General features: G+C 37.5%; 2 protein-coding genes across 5 annotated transcripts; both read right to left on the bottom strand.

Moving 5' to 3' along the window:
- Positions 1–636: 636 nt before the first annotated feature.
- On the bottom strand, positions 637–10,690 carry LOC135645650 (casein kinase 1-like protein HD16). 3 transcript variants are annotated; one of them, XM_065164269.1, is made up of 17 exons: positions 9,919–10,690; positions 6,682–6,810; positions 6,492–6,565; positions 6,330–6,399; positions 6,114–6,169; positions 5,550–5,621; positions 5,352–5,446; positions 5,087–5,153; positions 4,865–4,994; positions 4,551–4,769; positions 4,336–4,466; positions 2,961–3,135; positions 2,797–2,887; positions 1,871–2,028; positions 1,391–1,579; positions 960–1,143; positions 637–875 (listed from the first exon to the last, which is right to left on the bottom strand). In XM_065164269.1, the coding sequence occupies exons 1-16, from the start codon at positions 10,354–10,356 to the stop codon at positions 1,084–1,086; spliced, it is 2,154 nt and encodes a 717-aa protein (XP_065020341.1). In that variant the 5' UTR covers positions 10,357–10,690; the 3' UTR covers positions 637–875; positions 960–1,083. The 3 variants fall into 3 exon arrangements, with proteins under 3 accessions (XP_065020341.1, XP_065020340.1, XP_065020342.1); XM_065164268.1 differs by having other exon boundaries at positions 975–1,143; XM_065164270.1 differs by having other exon boundaries at positions 986–1,143; positions 9,919–10,504.
- Positions 10,691–11,188: 498 nt separating this feature from the next.
- Positions 11,189–18,879, bottom strand: LOC135644414 (nuclear transcription factor Y subunit A-3-like). Of its 2 annotated transcripts, none has more exons than XM_065161958.1 (6): positions 18,620–18,879; positions 15,696–16,066; positions 14,717–14,829; positions 14,520–14,591; positions 12,530–12,700; positions 11,189–11,858 (listed from the first exon to the last, which is right to left on the bottom strand). In XM_065161958.1, exons 2-6 carry the CDS (start codon positions 15,853–15,855, stop codon positions 11,499–11,501), a joined length of 876 nt encoding a protein of 291 aa, XP_065018030.1. In that variant the 5' UTR covers positions 15,856–16,066; positions 18,620–18,879; the 3' UTR covers positions 11,189–11,498. The 2 variants fall into 2 exon arrangements, with proteins under 2 accessions (XP_065018030.1, XP_065018031.1); XM_065161959.1 differs by having other exon boundaries at positions 18,793–18,869.
- Between the last annotated feature and the right edge of the window lie 328 nt (positions 18,880–19,207).

The following is a 19,207-nucleotide window of genomic DNA, read 5'->3' as shown; positions in this document are numbered from 1 at the left end:
GTTTAGGATCGTATTTAATATATTGTTATATCTATGACATTGTTCAACTGATGATTTGCTTACTTGAAATCTCATTCAATATGTTTTTTTTTTAATTTATATAAAAAATATGTTTGATCAAAGGAGCAGCAGCAGTTAGTGAAATTAGCAACTACATCAGTCACGAAATAGGATTCGAAGAGGGCTTAAAGCATAATCTATTTGACCCAATTTCTCCTATTTAAATTATTGAAATATTAAGACGTATATATATATATATATATAATCCTTTTTGATTATTATACACAGATTGGACATCAATATGGGTTAAAAGCTTATCCTTTAGGGATTAAATTTAATGTGTATAATCCAATCCTATTAATCCTCTTTGATATCGTGAGACTAATCTCCGCAGTTGATTCATCTCTTCGTCCTGCATATATCAAACTGTTTTTGATATATTGAATTCAACAAGAATAGTGCTTACGAAGCCAAGTACTCTGAATTGAGTAGTGACATTAGTAGAGAGTATTTTCTAGTATCGTTCATGTGAAAAATTACCAGCCTAATGATAAAAACGTCATCTTCTTTGGGTTCATTTGATCAAAACCAGGTAATATTTTGAAAGTAGATCAACCAGCAGACAAACAGATCATATGGTTGACAACAGTTTCGTAACATACAAGAGAATAGTTTGAAATGTCATTCCTTCCTCTATCTGCATTATTGCATAAATTCATTATGTCAAGCTCATGAGACAATAATTAATCATCATATTAGACAGCCTGTAAAACGCCAGAGACCAGAATCCTAATTCTCATGCTTCTGTGGCCATCCTCGACTATCCACTTGCTATGATACCACAGGAAGGCTGCTGCTTCTTGATTCATCACAGCCTGCAACCACATTTCCTCATGGTATAAGCATAAGCATGTCCAGGCAAACAGATTTACAATTAAACAAGGGAAATAAATAAATACAGTAACATAGCCTACACCAGGCTCACTATGACGCGATCATCACTCAATCGATGTCTAAGCTATATTAACATGTTCCACGAAGCATGAAAGATGTCTAGGATGTAGGTTGGCTGAAATAAGTATATCATGATACGGTCCGTCCATAGCAGATCGAAGCAAGGTACAGATTCTTTGCCCATTTATCCTGTGAATCAAAATCAGGTTAAATTAGATAGCTAAGCAATTTACAGAAAACAATAACTTGTATTATATGGCGCAATAACAGGCAATCAAGTAGACCCATTAAAAACAGATGCTGTAAACTAGAACAAGATACTCATTCTATTCTCTTCATTTTGATCAAGTGAGACCACTTATGCACACAAAACAAAAAATAGATGTGGCGTGACCAACAGTATTTTATTGGAACATAGTCAAATTGATATGCATACCTTAACATGGGCACTTGGAAATGCTGATGTTCTAAGGGTTTCCTGAGTCTCATCACAAGGCTTCCGCTTGGGCACACTAAGGATAAGAGCAGCCTGATCCCAAGTGGCACCCATACAAGTAATGCGATATCCATTGTCCCAACGTCTGTGGATGCCCTCACTTGGATACAGGAAGTCTAATTCAACAACCTGCGAAAGCAGCGGATCAGGATGCAAGCATCTTCAGTTATACATCAGATTCTAATACCATCATGTAATCAATACTATAATAGCTAAGCTACATAAGCAAGTTGATAGGATCTCATCACTTATGGGAGACACTAATAAACATATCACCATAAACTTAACAGAAATAGCAAGAAAATTTTGCTACAGTTTAGTACAGATCTTGACTTCTAAGAACAATTGAACAAAAAAAATTCTCATTTGGCACAGACAGCGGTACGTCACTGAGACAAGGTTGAGAAAATTGCAGCATACCTGATCACTAAAACCAGCATTGCGTGACATGACAATGCCCCATCGGCTCCCAGCTGTTGCCATCGATGTGACATGAAATCCTTCTTTCCACTTCTTGTTTATCCATTTGAAGGGGAAAGATTCGCTTACTTTGTAAGACTGCTGCGTGTATTGGGTGCCTGAGTTGAATTGTAGATGTAGTTAAATATCAAAGATAATTTGTCAAAAGAGCATAGCATTTGTACGACTTGAAGAAATCTAACCAAAAGCATAGCATCTTGCAGATGTACTTTTTATGAATAACTTCTCTAACCAAAAGGAAGGACCAAATTCCCCATAGCAACTCTTTTGTCCTTTCTTTTTCCATTTAGTGTGGGCTGGAGGGAGGTTGTAGAAACATCTAAACAGAGGTAGAGGTGATTTTGTGTTTTAGTGGGACCACAAAACATAAAGTCTTCGTTCCCTGCACCCCTCTTCTCTTTCCCTCTGGCACAAATCTACCCCCCCTTTTTTTTTTCTATTGGGTGTTCTTTCCTCATCATATTTATATTTCCCCTCTAATTACAGTCCATGGTCAGTTGTTTTTACTACTTTCTAAGCATGCATTTGATGATCCTGCATCGAAGAATGGCTTACTTGCAAAGGGCAACAATAAACTCAAAGATGTTTTAGATACAAAATTTGTGAAATTGCTTTCGGAAGCCAAGAACCAGAGATTAAAGCCTATCCTTGACAAATGCTTTCTTTCAGGCTCACAAACATCAACTAATATTACTGACTTCAAAGCAGTTGGCCAAATTTAAAAAATGTCAATTATTTACATGATACGAGTTTATATAATTCAATAACCAATACATGACATATTTCTGCATAATTGTTTATTACTTGATTGGTGAGAAGTTCTAACAGTGTAAAACATGGTCATCAATTTCTCACATAAGACAAACCTTTCGACATAACTACAAGAGAACTTCCATTGTTGGAACCAGCAAGAGAAGTTATATAGTAGTTCTTCTCCCATTGATCCATAACCCATTCCTGCATCACTTTACTTTATTAATAAAGTCATTGTAAATTAATACCAAGAGGTTAGCATATAATCTCATCATACCTTGTGGAGAAAGAATGGTGACAACTCATAGATCTGAGATGTGAAACCAGTTCCTGCATCCATAATAAGGGCCCACAAATTGGAGCTCGATGCAACACAACTAATAAGTAAACCATCCTCATTTCCCTTGTCTATATGTTGTGCCAGACGTGCATCAGCGACATTGTAGTGGTACCTAATCACACACAAAGAAGACCTATGTAAACAGTAAACAATGCTAAAAATACAGGCTGTAGAAAAAAAATAAGAATGCCCCACAAAAGATAAATAAAAAGATCTAAATACCCCAGATTTAAAATTCTCTTATAAGCACACACGAGAGAGAGAAAGAGAGAATCGTGAAGGATAGCCCACATTTTGTCACAAAGATCATGCTGATGAAGGACATTCTCCTTTCTTCTAAAAAACCATCAATCTGAAGGGCACTCTTTTAAAACTACTGAAGATTAAAGTAAATATTTATAGCTTATATTTACAAAGTTTGAATTTCAATTTTATTTTATATTGCAATCATTTCATTTAGTTCTTTAGCAAAACCAGTGTACTTTGTAAAAATAACACTCATAATGTGTAAAAAATAACACTTTGTAAAGTTAAGATCTAGCATGAGATTGCATGCTATGTCAGCTTCGAAAATGCATTGGATATAACACTTTTAGGATAGTTCTTATATATGGTTTGGATATTTGTCCAAATTATTTTTTAATAAATTAAAAATGAATACCTGGAAGCATGGTTTCAAATACCATTAGGTTTGTGTCCAATCAAGGACTGGTATGGACCATATGATCCAGTACTAGTTGGTATTAAATTTTATTAGCCTTTTGAGGTGATAACAGGTAGTATGGGTCAGTATACCAAGCAATATACCAGTACCATACCGGACCAATAGAATTCTGAAAGACCAATATCGGACCAAGATTTAAATTCTCACCTGTTTGTTCTTTTGATTCCAAACGAGATAATATAATATACAAAATATTGTTCTATTTCATTCGTATTATACATCAAATTAGGATTATGATAATAGAATGTTCTTGCTTCATTTATCAAAAACTTACCGCTTCAGCATAATCTGTTATACATAATTGAACAGTAATTTACATATGCTTAAAAGTAAGCATTTCAATCTAGCTAATACTCCTGAAAATATAATACCCACACGATTTAGCCAGAATTTCCAAAAGAAAAAACGAGTTTTCATAAACAATTCACAGTTGTTACAAAGAGGACTGTCAATAATAGAGGCAACCAACAGACAATGGACATTTTACGATAGTATTTATAATGCTCAGAAGAAAAAAAGTATTTACAATAGTAAATTTCCTAGGATCAGAAAACAACAAAAGATTAAACAGAATATACATAAATCTACCTTTGTTTCATTGGAAGCCTAGCATTATATACAGAAATCCACTGGGTCGCAGGTACTCCTAAACGGATCTTCTTCCTTTGTTGGCTTTGTTCATCATCATCAATAGTCAATCTACCACGTTTTTGACCAACCTACTAGATAAACTGCCATGATAAGTCATAACTACCAACCCCTGGATTTGATAGAAAAACAAATTCAACAGGTACAACAATCACCTTTTGAGCACCATCAGTGTTGATTGGCCTAGATGCTGGATTTGTTCCAATCAATCCATCAAAGAGAGAAATAAGCTTAGAGTAGTTTGGTTCCTCATCGAACTTCATGTTAACCACAAGCTCAAGAAATTGCTTAAATGGTGGAGGACAGAAACAACATAGCATCTCAGCAGATGTTGCCATCTTTTTCTTACAAACTAAGAAAGATTTATTATCACCCTGTGATGCATAGACATATAAAGAAAATGCAGCTTTATCTGACCGCAGATAAACAATTAGACATTTTGAAAATTATGTTATTTGAATCCAATTACCTGGTATCCTTGCCATGGTAATCTGCCTCGATGAAGAAAAATTAGTGTATATGCAAGAGACTCCAGATCGTCACGCCGGCTTGCGGTTCTTCCTAGATGTGCATGAACACTGGCATATCGAACAGTTCCTCTACAGCAACAAACATCCAGTATAAACCATGGCAATCAAAACAGTCCAAAGCATTCTTTGTTGGAATTTGTATTAGTATGAAATTAGCATACCTGAACACATCTGGGCGTTGGTCATACTCAACATGATGACCATTGCTAGCATCTTTCCATCTTGTGGCTATAGAAACATGAATGCACAAGAACTTAAGAAAAGGAAACTTAAATAAGACAACAAAAGCATGACTAAAATCAAAGGGAATTCTTTTTTAAAAAAAATATATAAATGTAAGTGCACAAAAGAAGAAAAAAAATATTATAACAAAAGAATAAAAGGGGGCATGAGGTATTATCACCCGACCAAAAACTCTTCACTCACCTAATCCAAGATCAACAAGATATAGTTTCTTCTCTTGAGGTGTTGCAGGCTGACCAAGAAGGAAATTTTCAGGCTTTACATCTCCATGGACATATCTACAACATTGTGTTCCATTAGTTTATGATAAAAAAGCTCCGAGTGAAAGAACACCACTTCCAAAGACACTATATCCAGGTTAGTTGTTAATTTCAATCTTACCCTTTTGAATGCATCTTCTCAAGGATTGATATGGACTCAACAGCAATGCAAGCAACCATTTCTGATGACATCCTAGAAAATAATAAAAACAACCTTAGTGCTCAAAAGATAATGATAAATGCTATCATCCTTTGTCTTAGATGATAAAACATCTCTACCCTAGCAGTAGGCCTGGGTTTGATCCCCATCTTGTACAAGTAGCACATTTTTCCTAAGAATTATGATGGATCATTCCCTTTTTGAAGCTCTGAGCTACAATATACTCAATGATCTTGTACCATACACAGAGTATAGGATAACTTTATGAAGAATTGTAGCCCATGTTGTAGGGTCTAGACCCTTCTAAAAAATAGTAAAAACACAACTGCAGGCCATCTTTATAAAAAATTATAGCAATCTTATTAACAACATAATATTCACTAAATGAAATGTCTGTGTACAAATGCACACAAGATCGCACCAGTATAAAATTGACAGGTGCAAAGGAATAGGTGATCAAAAGAATAGAAAAGCCAACCATGAAAATCATTTGCTAAACTCCAAACGGTGACAATGTATACTCACGTTTGACCTGAAGAATTCCAAGCATCCCAAAGGCTGGGACCTAGCATGTCCATTACCTGTGAGTAGCAAGTGAACAAAGTAAGTCAGCATAGTATACAAGAAAGTTTGTTGTACAATTTTCCATGCTGAATGAATCAAGTAATAGAGGCAGTTGCACACCAACTATCTGACTGGCTGAATGCAAAATAATGCACGAGTAAACAGAAGAAACCATACCATCACATAGTAGTCACCTTGCCGACCTTTATAATGTACCCTTGGCACTCCATAACTACCACCGAGAGCACTAAATAAAAGGCCACAGCAATAAGTCAGAACTATTACTAGAGAGGAAAAGAAGCATCAAATTCTTTTGCAGGGAGGATATTCTATACGAACCTATAAACTTGCCATTCATAAGGAGGGCCATAATTACAGCCTTTGCTGTTCCTGTGCTCAAATTTGATGGCAACCTATTATCAGAGGCAACCTTAATCAAATAGCAAAATATATAATAGCGATGCATGATAAGCTCTTTCAATTGCTTCTGCTCCATTAGCCTAAAGATGATAGAAAAATAAAACAGTACCTCCAATGCACCAGGACCCATTGTTCGATCAATGCCACCAGTGACTCGTCGACCAACAAAAACCTGGCCAAACCCACCCTTGCCCAGCTTCCTTTCAACCTTATATACGGGAGAACCACCAACCTGAACCTGAAATTATTTCAAATGTAGATTGACCTTTATTCTCAAATTTAGGCACCGCCAAAGAATGATAACAAACAAAGACAGTAAAAGATCTAGAGAGATTTTTGCAAGTTGCCGTAACATTCTGTTAAACAAAAAGAGAAGAAGAAAAAAATTCTGAAACACATGGTAATATATCCTTTCAGGATGATAAAATTAGACATAATTTATGAACCACAAAGACCACAGACAGCATTAACATAAGAAAATGGCTCCAGCAACTAGAAGCAAGACCCTTTATTACATTGATTACTCCAACTCAAATGACAGTCATCGGAAAAGTGAGAAAGATGCAAATTATTAAACCAGTAGTGAGCCAAAAGCAGATATTAGGTGACCTTATATGCCCTAGAAATAGATGATAGTTCGTGCAAAAACAATGATTGCATAGAGATTACCTTTGTAGAGTTAACAAAGGTGCTCACAAGAAAAGCATGGTCCAACACAAACAGAAGAATATATGGATTTGCAAAAAACAAAAGCCACAAACCTATATAATATTGACTGAAAGTCTAGGTTTGAAAATTTGATCTGGGACGATCTCAACACCATTCAACCAGTTTGGCCGATTTCTATCCAAGGGCCCCTTAAAGACTTGAAACTCTGTTTGGCCAAGCAAGGCCCAAGTCCCAGCATCTCACTTACCTAAATCCAAGTCCTAATAGGACTTAGATTAGGGCAGCCCTCACTCAAATCGGAGCAGCCACCGAGCAAGGAGGGTGCGGCAGCCCTACTAGTACTAGCTGTGCACACCATACAAGTAAAGTCCTTAAACCCTAAAGACTTGGGGTGCCGCTCACCCTATAAAACAAGGGATATATCCCCATCTAAAGGCAATCAAAGAAGTTCCCAACAAGTACCCAGCTGGCCCTAGCTGTTCCAACCTCAGAAAAAAGAAGAGAAGAGAGGAGAAGAAAGAAGGTAAATACTCTACAAGGTGCAGCCAATCCTTTCAACTGCAGCCTTTTCCTCGAGTTCCAACAGCCAAATCTTTGCATCAAACTCCACCCAGCAATCATGAGACAAGGTTCACCATAACGTAGTGTACCGCCCGACATGGGTGGTACGTATCGGTCCGATAGAAGACTAGTATGGGCGGTACATATCGGTTTGTCAATATGGCCCACTGTATCATATGTTAGTATGTTGGTATGGTTTGGTATGTATCGTACCAATAGCCGATCAGTACACTAGTATAGACCAGTAAGATGAACCATGCTGTGAGAAACCTCCAAAGCCTGCTTTCTGATGTCCGAACCTCAGGAGGAGGTTCTCGCAGCGAGACAGAAGGAGAAGACTAAAACTGGCAACGATACATAATTTGCCAAGAGCACCCAAGTGCTGTCCGAAGATAACCTATGCCCTACGTGCCTTTTAGTCTCTTTACACACTTTTAATTCTGTTGTTTTCAACTCTGTGTTAGCACTTTAGTTTTACAAGCAATAGAGGTTATTTTCTTTCAGTTTTATGCTTTAATCTTCCTGCGATAGTTCTCTCTTCCACGAAACTTCTATCCGACAGGTGGTATCGAGTCGACAGATTATCGGACCTGGACCCCATATAGATAAAAAATAACCCAATAGACTAAGTTTGCTTGTCAAAATATCAAAGAATCAAACTCCTATTGACTTCTAGACCATATAAAGTTAACAATGTCATTACGGGATATGGAAATAACAAGCATTGAAACAGACATAATGAGTGTATAGACAAGAAGAAAGAATGCAATATACTACTACAACAGGGACAAATATTGCAATGTATACTTAATTGTCACAACATGGACTAACAAGTATGCAAAAGCACAGAACAAAGGAGATAATAATAAGTAGAACAATTAAATCAGCTTCTGCCACAGCTTAAACCTAGAAGGCAAAGAACTAAATGAAAAGAAAGAACATCGACAAAGTTATTTTCTTGATAAAGATAAGACAAATCTATTCTGAAGTAAGACACAACTGTTGATGCCTAAATTATGCATCCAGTTGCTCAGAAAGGGAACTTGAAAAACAAAGAAAAATATGGTAAGGGCACAGACTATTTATATAGTGGCTTGTACATCACAAAGAGTAGTGTTAGTATGGTGCAAAACTAGGGGGAACATGTAAGAGGTAAAAGAACACTTTGCTAGTTTGGTTGCTCGTATATCATATAATGGAAGAAATATAACAATTCTGTGAAAATTTGTACCACAAAGTAAAAAAATAAGTTGTTCATGGAATGAGTGGGATCCGATCAGTTGGAAGGTAACTATGTAATAGATAAAATAAATATGAAGTAGACTTGTTTTAGTATATACAGCTCCCTAAAACACTAAATAGATCGTACAACTAAATAATTTGTCAAGTATGTGTACTAAAAACCCAGGACTTCAATGTTTCTGGTTTAAACCTGTGAAAGAGACCCATAGTCAGGTAGGTTGCCACCCGGTTCAGGCCTGATAATCGGTCGAAACCACATGGTTGGTCTCAGTTCACCAGACTTACCGCCCGAAAAACCTTATACCAGACATGAACTGCCCGAAATGGGATGGTCTGAGTGCTGGTTCATGCCCAAACCAGTAAGTGTCGACTTGTATGCACCGGTCTGTCCAGGTGAAATTGAGTACCTTGGATCATTAATAACTTGCCAAGGACGTGCATAAAAAAACCAGGATTGGCAAAAGAATCCTTATTATCCTATTGCTCTGCAGGGTGTCATCAAGAAATGATAAAGGCAGTCATCGAAAATGGTAACTATAAAGTTATTGACATCCATCTTAACTTGGGTGCACATATAAAACGATTGTGGGTTAAGCCTAAAGGATACTGTTCAAGAGCCAGACAGCCAAAAGATCGCATTTCTGAAGCAGGAAGAAAGGTTCCTCTTGTCATCACATAAATAATGGAAAAGAAAAGAACAACGAAAAGATTATTGTAATTTGTTAAAAAAAAAAAAAGGGCATGAGATATGTATAATTCGGCAGTCTGGAATTTACAAAAACAATATTCAACTACATCTAAGAACTTGATCTATCAGGAATGGAGCCTTTTCTGAAACGATAGCAAACAAATACAAGACCAAACAAGAGAATACCTTTTTGGGGAACGGTGTAGTGTTCCCCTCCTCTTCCTGTACCGCAACTTTGTTGGCGCTCAATCCACCACTGTCGTCACCCATTACTTCCTTCCCTCTTATTTCCTCCGCTAGATTTGCACGTTCCTTTCCTTTCTTTTCTTCCTCTTCCACCACCACGATCACCTCCTTCAACTGATCCGATCCCTTCCCCTCCCCCTCCTCGACCAAATCCCGTCTCTCCTTGGCCAGTCTCACACGCTGCCTCCCCTTGGCCACCGGCCGCGAAGGCGCAGCCCTGGTCCTCCCCCGACGGCCAACCACGACGGCAACCTCAGCAGGCGCCGGTTTCTTGGCAGCGGCCCGTGCCCTCGTATTCCGCAGGGGGCGATCTACCGCTTCCGTCGGTGGCGGCGGAGCATGGCCCCCTCGACGCACCCCACTCTGCAGCTCTGGCATTCTTCACCCATGCAATCGCGCCTGCGCGGTCCCAATTCGACCATTATCTCCTCAAACTCACCCGGACTTCCCACCCATTCCGACCTTGAAACCCTAAAAGATGCCCAAAAAGGAGATCCCCGGGTCAACCGCAATCGGCTGAGATCTTCTTCAATCTTCAGAACCTCGAGAGGATCCGAAGCGATCGAGGGAGAGAAAAATCGAAGAACGGTAGGAGAATGATTCGATCGACGACGAGGTAGAACAGTTGCCTCGACGGAGCGCCTTCGAGAGATGGAGAGACAGAGCGAGAGATAGAGAGAGATGGATTGGGAATGAAGGCCCGACGCGTCGAATCGTGGGCTAAATTGGTACTTGACGCAACGCGAGGCGATAGTGGGAATGTCGAGTGGGGAGGACCGGGAATACAGCACGTGCTCTCCGCACGTGTGCCGGCCGTGCGGAGTGCAAGCGAGGGAAACGATCGGCCCCGTTTCACCGTCAGCCACATTTAAGACGAGCGAAACACTTTTCTACTCGCTTACAAACCCATTCCTTGCACGACGATGCCCGAGATGGGATACGAGAGGACTGCCCCACAATTCCGTCCAATAGAAATGCCGGTATTCGGTGAAGACTGAGTAAATGGGCCTAACCACGGGCCAACAGAAGAACCGACCAACGGTACAACTATGATTGTTATTAGTATTTATATTAAGAGTGGGATCGGACAGTATTGCCGCATCATTGTGTTTATTGCCACTAACTCAGTCACGTCACTAACAAATTAAAATAATATATATATAATTCAAATAAAAACACATTTTCTATAACAAAGGGACATCCTCACAAGTTAATAAACATATTTCTTTTTTCTAATTTTTTCCATCTCGTTTTATCGAAATTTTACTACATGAACAATATCAGTCTATCCTCAGCGACTTCAAGCGTACACAACCAACACGAACCAACATGAAGGTTTAAATCGAAGTGGGTTCAGCTTCTGTAACCATACACATCCAGGACAAAGATTATCCAAGAAGCAAACATAGTTCAACCCACACGGAACAAACCATTTTTGGTCCAAACACAGTAAGCCAAGGATGAATTGCCAGGGAAGCAACAAACGCAGTGAAACACGATATGATGGGTTGTTCCATGGTTTACCTCATCGGAGGGACTCGATGCTCAGAGCCATTTTGCATTTTGCTGCAGCCACCTTGAACAGACACCGTAGCATGAGGGCGGTACTTGGATGAAGAAAAGCCGAACTGATGCTGCTGCACTGTCCTGCTTCCGCTGGTCGAAGCCATCATCATGTTGGAGGTGGTTAATGTGGCAGACGAGCCAGTAGGATGACCACCGGATAAGTATTTAGAAGTCGGGGCATCCTGGCACACCATGATGGCAGAAGGCGGAGCATCCTCCTGCTGCTGCTGCTGCTGTTTCGTGTTAAGGAAACGTCCCCCTGATCCTCTTGCCCGTTTCATCGCGTGAAGATGTCGAGACTCGTGAAGGTATGGCTGTAAATGTACAGAACAAGATAGATTACAAGTTCGAGCTTGCAGATCAGTCGTTAGAGAGTACAGTATCAACTGACTATATACATCTTGATATTTTACATGATCTAAATTTCCATACTAAAAACACCATGAAAGAAAGGAACAGGTTCTTCATTCAATAAGCAAACACAAGCATCCAATGGACCCAGGCATGCATGCATGCATGACAAAACAACAAGAGAAACAACAGATGGATAAGTATTCCACATGCATTAATATGTTAATGAATAATATAAGCTACAAGGTCATGATACTGCTTAAACACTCTATTTCCAATAACGGTCAAGAACGAGGAACAGTAAGAGAAAGCAAATATTTTATGAAAAATTTAGATACTAGTAGTCTGCAAAATTCATGTACCAGCTATGCATATGATTAGAAACTGAAAAAGAGAACTAACGCTGAAAATTTGAAAGCATGATATGGCTTTAGACTGAATTTGGAACACAAAATGCAGCAAGGTGGAATCCTGAACAAAAAGCAATTTTTAGGAGCTGTTGGTCCATATTGTTGGTAAGCTCCTAGAAAGTAGAAACTTCTATCACCATACGTCTAGAAGATTGCTACACAGGCCTCACCATTTAAACCTGAAAGGATAAAAAAAAAGCACAGATATTATAATAGGATTGTACCTTTCGAGATTTCATAAGTTTGTTTTGAGCCTCCAACCTTGCACGAAATTGCCTCCTTCTGAGGATTGCACTGTATTGTTTTGCATTCACATAAATGGGTTCTTCAGCAGCAGGTTCAGTAGGCAAAGGTACTCGAGCATAGGATGCTACTCCAGCCATTTGGGGGTGAATCTAAAATAAAGTAGCACAATACAGCTATTAGAAGAGGGTAAATCTTCGATAAAGTAGCACACAGTATTACAAGATGGTGGATCATACTAAACTTTTGGTTTGCTTACTTGAAGAAAAGCAGAAAGCCGAAGAATTTCACAATTCTCAATCAATCAACTTGGTAATTTAGAAAAAATCAAGGAAAAAAGAAGGCTAGGATGCAAAAGTGTTTTCATGATATAAGTAGGAAAAAACAAGCAAATCTATTGCAGGCTGAACAGAAATTATAACTTGGAAAACCATCTCCTTAAGGTACTTGAGAAAGATGGAAATAAAATTACCAAATTGGGAGTCCCAAACAACACAACGATTGACGACAATGATTCACTTCAAACAGACTCCAAGAGTACACGAATCGAAGGGTTTCTGGGCTCAAACTACTGTCAACTCCAAATACAAGGAAATGAAGGCATGATTGTGATGTTGTCCCATGTTGACTAATATCTAAAGTTGATTTGGAAACGTGGACACAAGCATCACACAGTATAAGCAAAATATTGAACTACTGATTATCAAAAACATTAAAGAGACATCATAAACAATATATGAAAATAAAAAATAAATAAACTATAAAATCAAAATCATAAACAATATATTAGTAAGCTAATACAAAAAACTTTTCATTCAAGTATTACCCACAAACTGAAAGCATGGGCAGCCAAACATTGACTCTTTTAGCGAGATCGAAGACGATACATTGATGTAACATAACTGATGATAAGTCAAAATAACTATACATTAGCTAGTGTATTTCTTTAAACCCACACAAAAGGACATTAACATGAGTAGCAAAGTCGTACACCAAGAAATTAAACCACAGATGGACAATTACTATAACAAAGAGGTAAGAGTTTTTCATGATCAGTGTCCCGTTAGGTCCATTACTTCAAGCTTTTCCTTGCCAAAACACTAACTAAACATGTGAAGTCATTATGTATACCTCAAGGTGATTTATACAGTTTCAGATTTAACCAATTTGTTTCTCCAATTCAGTCAAAGCTAACCAAACCAAGTGTTTAAAAGTGATTCTTTTGCAAATGAATTTTTTTGCTTAGATTCTAATATATTTTTATGCCTAAGACAAAATTCAGAAACTTTATTTAAAGGCTGTTTGTTATGATCAATATGCACAGAGAACTCTTTCCACTGTTTTTACTTAGTAAATCCACATTAAAATATGAAGAAGATTGCATCTTTATAGATAGGCAAGAGATTCAGAAGACTCAGGCAAACTTCATTCTACTATTCATGGCAGAAAAACTTACATTCAATTTTTAGTTTCAATCTAAATACACTTGAATTGATTAGATGATGTATGTTTGAATTTACCTTTCAGAATCAAAATTTCAGACTATCAAAAAGGTTTCCTCAGAATCAAAATTACAGACTCTCAAAAAGGTTTCCCAAACTTTGACAATTAATTAAATACAACATGATATTGTGCTCTTTGATAACTAAACAACATTACATAATTGAAAAACTATAACAACACAGATCTCACAGAAGAAAAGTACTCTCAAATTAAAGTGAAAGATCTTTATTTTCTCTGTTTGTTTCATTTTTTCTTTTTCTATTTTCTACTTTCTGTTTTGCTTGTCCGAGGCGCTTGAAAAAGGCCAAGTAGTTGCACTAATTTACTTAATTAGCAGAAACCAAGCAGTAAATTACTTGCTTGGAAAAGTCAAAATAGTTGCACTTATTTACTTAATTAGCAGAAACAAAGCAGTAACACTTTGTCAACCAACTTAGAAATTGCAAGAATATACCCAGGAGCACCTACTATAGCATGTGGTCCATAAACAGCCGGGATGCCTCCATAGTATATATCAGCATATGGATATGATATACAAGCCTGCCACAGGAATTTCAGAAGACGTATCAGATCTACACAATAGAAAATAAATTAAATAACCATGCTGCTACCCCAGTGCTTAAAGTAATCAATGTCACCTAAAAGTATGAAACCATAAAACTTACAAAAGGCTGGCTACAATCAAGTTTTGGAGGTGCATAGGTAGCTTCTGAAGCCCCTAGTGATAGAACTGCCTTCATATGACATTCAACTGGCTTTTTTGGCGTATTATTTACGCCTAAGGAAAGAACAATTGCATCAGATCATCAACACTACATGTTAAGGAAGTCACCTAAAATCGCAAAAAGAAAAGTATATGCAGGCTTGGAAAACATGGACACTGAAAATTGTTACCAACTAAAAGAACTACAAGTACAGGCACCTTCACGTAATAAATCTATAGCACCCTATCAATGAATGATGAAAACCCCAACATAAAGTCAGTGTAGCATGATTTATGCCATTAATTATCTACATGTTATGTAAAGGAATCTGAACAAGATGTTTCAGAACCACAGAAATGCTTCCAATATTTTATGATGATGAGGGGAAGCCAAAAGAAGTTATCATGTTCCCCTTAAGTTGTTTTAATACCACACTGAAAAGAAGAAGAGACAAAACAGAAACAACAGTGACCTAAATTATTTGCTTGTATCAAAATTTAATCAGGATACTCATGCAGTTCGTCCCTGCTTCAATTTTAACATAGCAGAATAAGCATGTGGAATCTCTACCGAGCAGAAAAGATTGTAAAAGTTTGCGAACTTATTTATATTGAACTTACTATTTGAACACCTCTAAATTTGCAGTTAGTTCCTACGTGAAATTTTATCTATCAGAATAAGCATGTGGAACCTTTCATGTGAAACGTCTGAACATCCTCCATGAAAAAGTTTGCATATATGTTTGAAGTAACTATACTACAAGAAAACTGTCGGTCTGCATAATTACAACACAAGAATGGGGCTGTCTAAGAGCATCTAGATACTTGCTGGAAAAATTGCATGAGAAAAGGAGAAAATGCTGACTTCAATGAAATACAGTGAAATGGCATGTTGAAAGAGAAGTATAGTATGAAATACAAGATGCCAATCTGATCTATACCAGATTGTGATGAAATATGTTGCTCGTGGTTGTTGCAATCGCTTGTTTCTGATACTTCTTGATGGGGTTGACCAGTTGACTGAGTAGACGGTGAGTTTTGGTTGTGCATTTGATGGCCTAGATGCTTTAACTGATTACCATTTTCTGCCATGATGTCCATATTCAGGTTACTTGAGCTACACCAAGAGAGATGGTTTTCTAAACTGGGAATATGAGGAACTTCGAGTGGTTGAGCTGCCTGAGTTCCACCAAGACAGATGATTCTATAACCAACTGGATGTCGAATAGACCAAATATCCTCTAAACTTTGTTAGAATATCTTAATAACAAGATGCTTCAATTCTGCATCAGTTTTGGATTGTTACATCAAGCTGTATCCATAAGAGAACAAGATATCACGACCAATGCATTAAAAGGGTAGATAGTTGCACATAAAATCAGACTACAAATGATGCAAACCACAGAATTCAACTATTAGAACCATGTGAATGAGAACAATAGACAGTAACTGATGGAACTTTAAACTTTAAAGGTTTACTTAGCTACTACATCTTGTTGGTCACAGATAATATTTTAACTTGAATAATCAGTAAAAAAAGAAGCATAGTGAAAAACTTATCTAATAAAATACATTACAAAAAAATCTATTTCAAAACAGCCATTCTCTGGTTTTAAATAATTAATGCCAGATTGTCAACCAAACATTTCATGCAGCCAACCTGATAAAAAAGGAAAAAAAAAGGTTTGGTAGTTATGATGATGTATAATATGGAAAAATAATAGGTAGGAAAAGTCTTTTAACATTTGACATCTACCGTCCGAAGTCTCCCAAAGTTCAACCAAACTAAAGGGCTTTAAGGTAAAGTCTATTGCCTATCTTTAAAAGCAAAGAGTGACAATAAGTATTCCTGAATTGCTTGGCAACATGTAAACGGAGCATTTCCCATCTTTTAGTTATGTTGAGGTGATATCTATCCCAAGATAACTCAAGGGCCATCATATATTTATTGATTTTGACAGATGTAAAAAAAAATTCAATTTCACTTTAGCTTTGCACCTCCACAGTCTTGCCTTTGTCATAATGTATCAGTGTTGGAGATTGTTACAATGAAATAAAAGTAATTTATAACTGAATAAAAATTTAAAACAAAGATAGCCACATATATTTCAAGTCTACTTGGACATGAACTATATGTGGTTTGGACAAGTTTTTTGGTTATTATGCTTGTTTTAAACAGAAAATTTAGGAAGATATAGAGAATAAATATTGAAATAAGAAACAAGCTATTATACTTGGAGGGAAAATTTAAATCACAGGATCAATAAATTTTTGGATGTCTTGGTAGAAACTCTAAAATAAAGTTAACTCACATGAACTTTTCTTCTTTGGTCCTCTCTCTTTCTTGGTGCCTGTAATCTAAATTAACTGACCTGATCTTATGGGACATTTAGAAGTTTTCTTCAGAAATGCCTTCACCACGGTAGAAGATTTTCTCGCATGTTGTACTTGATTAGTAGTAGTACTACCCCTAATTTTTCACTAAATAAAATCATTTATTATTCTCTCTCCTACACCAACCATCCGTCTAAATATAAAAAATTTGCCAGTTTAAAATTTTGAATATGTTGTTTCTTAACTACTAAATTTTACGAATGAAATAGATATACGTATCTTGTTAACTTCTTTTTGAAATCAAAAGGTAAATATGCAACCACATAAGACTTTGAATATGCTCTTTATAATAACTCTACCACATAATTAATGAGATTCATCAGTCTCTCTTTCTTGTTGATGAATGTCAAGAAATTCTAAATAATCTTGACCATCTATAATAGTTATATTACTTCAGTTTCTATTTAAATTAAAAGAGTCATTCATATATTCACCTAGCCTAAAATCCTAATTTCTATTTTGTGTTTCTAGATTTCTATACACATATTCTTACTTTCATCAACAAAAATGATGTCATCAAACAAATACCATACATCTTACACATTTAATTTTATCATAATGATGAAGTTTGATACTCAAACATTCTTAAATGAATGACTCAATTAAGAAGAGATTATAGCTATCTGGCTTCAATGTCTCCAACAGACTAGTGGCCCCAGTTAATTTCATGACCAGCAAGATTCTATTTGCTGCAAACTTAATATAAAGAACAACTAATGAACAGATTCTTACAACATCAAGTGCGAACTACCTTTATCAAATTGGAATCTTTTTATTATTATTATTATTATTATTATTATTATTATCAAACAGCAAGAGAAAGGTCTTGATTTCCAGTGAGGTCATTGCACCGTCATTCACTACAGTACAGTGAAACAGCGCTACACCGTCGTGCAAAATCCTTCCTTTCGAAATAAGTTATTAAAAGGCCACCAAGAATTCAAGTCTGACACAGAAAATCATCGCAAAGATGCCGCTTAAACTATTTGTTTTCTTTCTTTTCTTTTCGGACAAGAAAGTACCATAAAACAACGAACAGTCTAAGCAATTAAATCAAGGATCCAGAAAACAACCCTCAAATTGTTCCTATAACAGATCATAAACGAGTAATCACGGGAACAAACTAGACAAGACCAAGAAACCATAAATTTCCCAGAAACAATCAGTATTATGAGACCAAACACTGCCAAATCTAGTCACCTTCTACCGTGGGATCACATCCCAATCCCTAACACATGCGCCCCAACATAAGAACCAAGAGATCTCAAGAAGCCAAGCTCGTCCAACCCAAAGTCGAAAAGGACGACACAACAAGAACCAAAACCTCCTCAAACCACCACATGCAGAACCAACAAACGAGCCTCTTTTCGCCCGAACATCCCAAACCCCAAGAAAGAAGAAAGACGACCAAAGGGAACGACGGGAGGAAAAAGAATAGGTCCAAGAACGGCGGAGCCAAGAAATGAACCACCTTTCTTTGCAAGGAAGCATTTCTCTCTCTATCTCCCCCTCGCACACAACCTCTTCCTTCTCTGCTGCCTGCACCACCTCCACTTCACAGCACAGAATAAGCAAGCATCTAATCCTCCTCATCGTTGGTCTTCTTCGATCATTTTCTCAGGAAGGGAGAGAGGGAAGAAGTACCTCCAACTGCCATGACCACCAGCATGCAACCTCACTCTGCCCCTCCCTGCGCTGCCCTCCCCTCGCTCTCTCTCTTCCCCTGTTTCTCTAAATAAAGAAAAGAACCAATAAATGAATATATACACATTTAATGTCATTATCTTCTTACACAAATGCCCACGGATTACCAAATTATTATCGATAACGCCACCGCTTCATTATATTTCAAACGCCACCTGTAACACAGCCGGGCGACTCGTACAGTAGCCAGCGAGTTATTTTCCGCGGTCACCGAGTCAGCCCGCCAGACAACGACCCACCAGCACACCCAGCACGGCGAAGCGTTCTTCCACCCCTCGCGTGGGTCCCGCTCACAGGTTCTACACGTCCTTGGTTCCCCATTAGTCTACCGGGCCTTGGATTAATTGTGGCGTGC

Source organism: Musa acuminata, chromosome BXJ3-8, assembly GCF_036884655.1.
Source record: "Musa acuminata AAA Group cultivar baxijiao chromosome BXJ3-8, Cavendish_Baxijiao_AAA, whole genome shotgun sequence".
NCBI lineage: Eukaryota > Viridiplantae > Streptophyta > Magnoliopsida > Zingiberales > Musaceae > Musa > Musa acuminata.
Note: the sequence above shows the minus strand (reverse complement) of the source record. Positions and strands in the feature narration are given on the sequence as shown.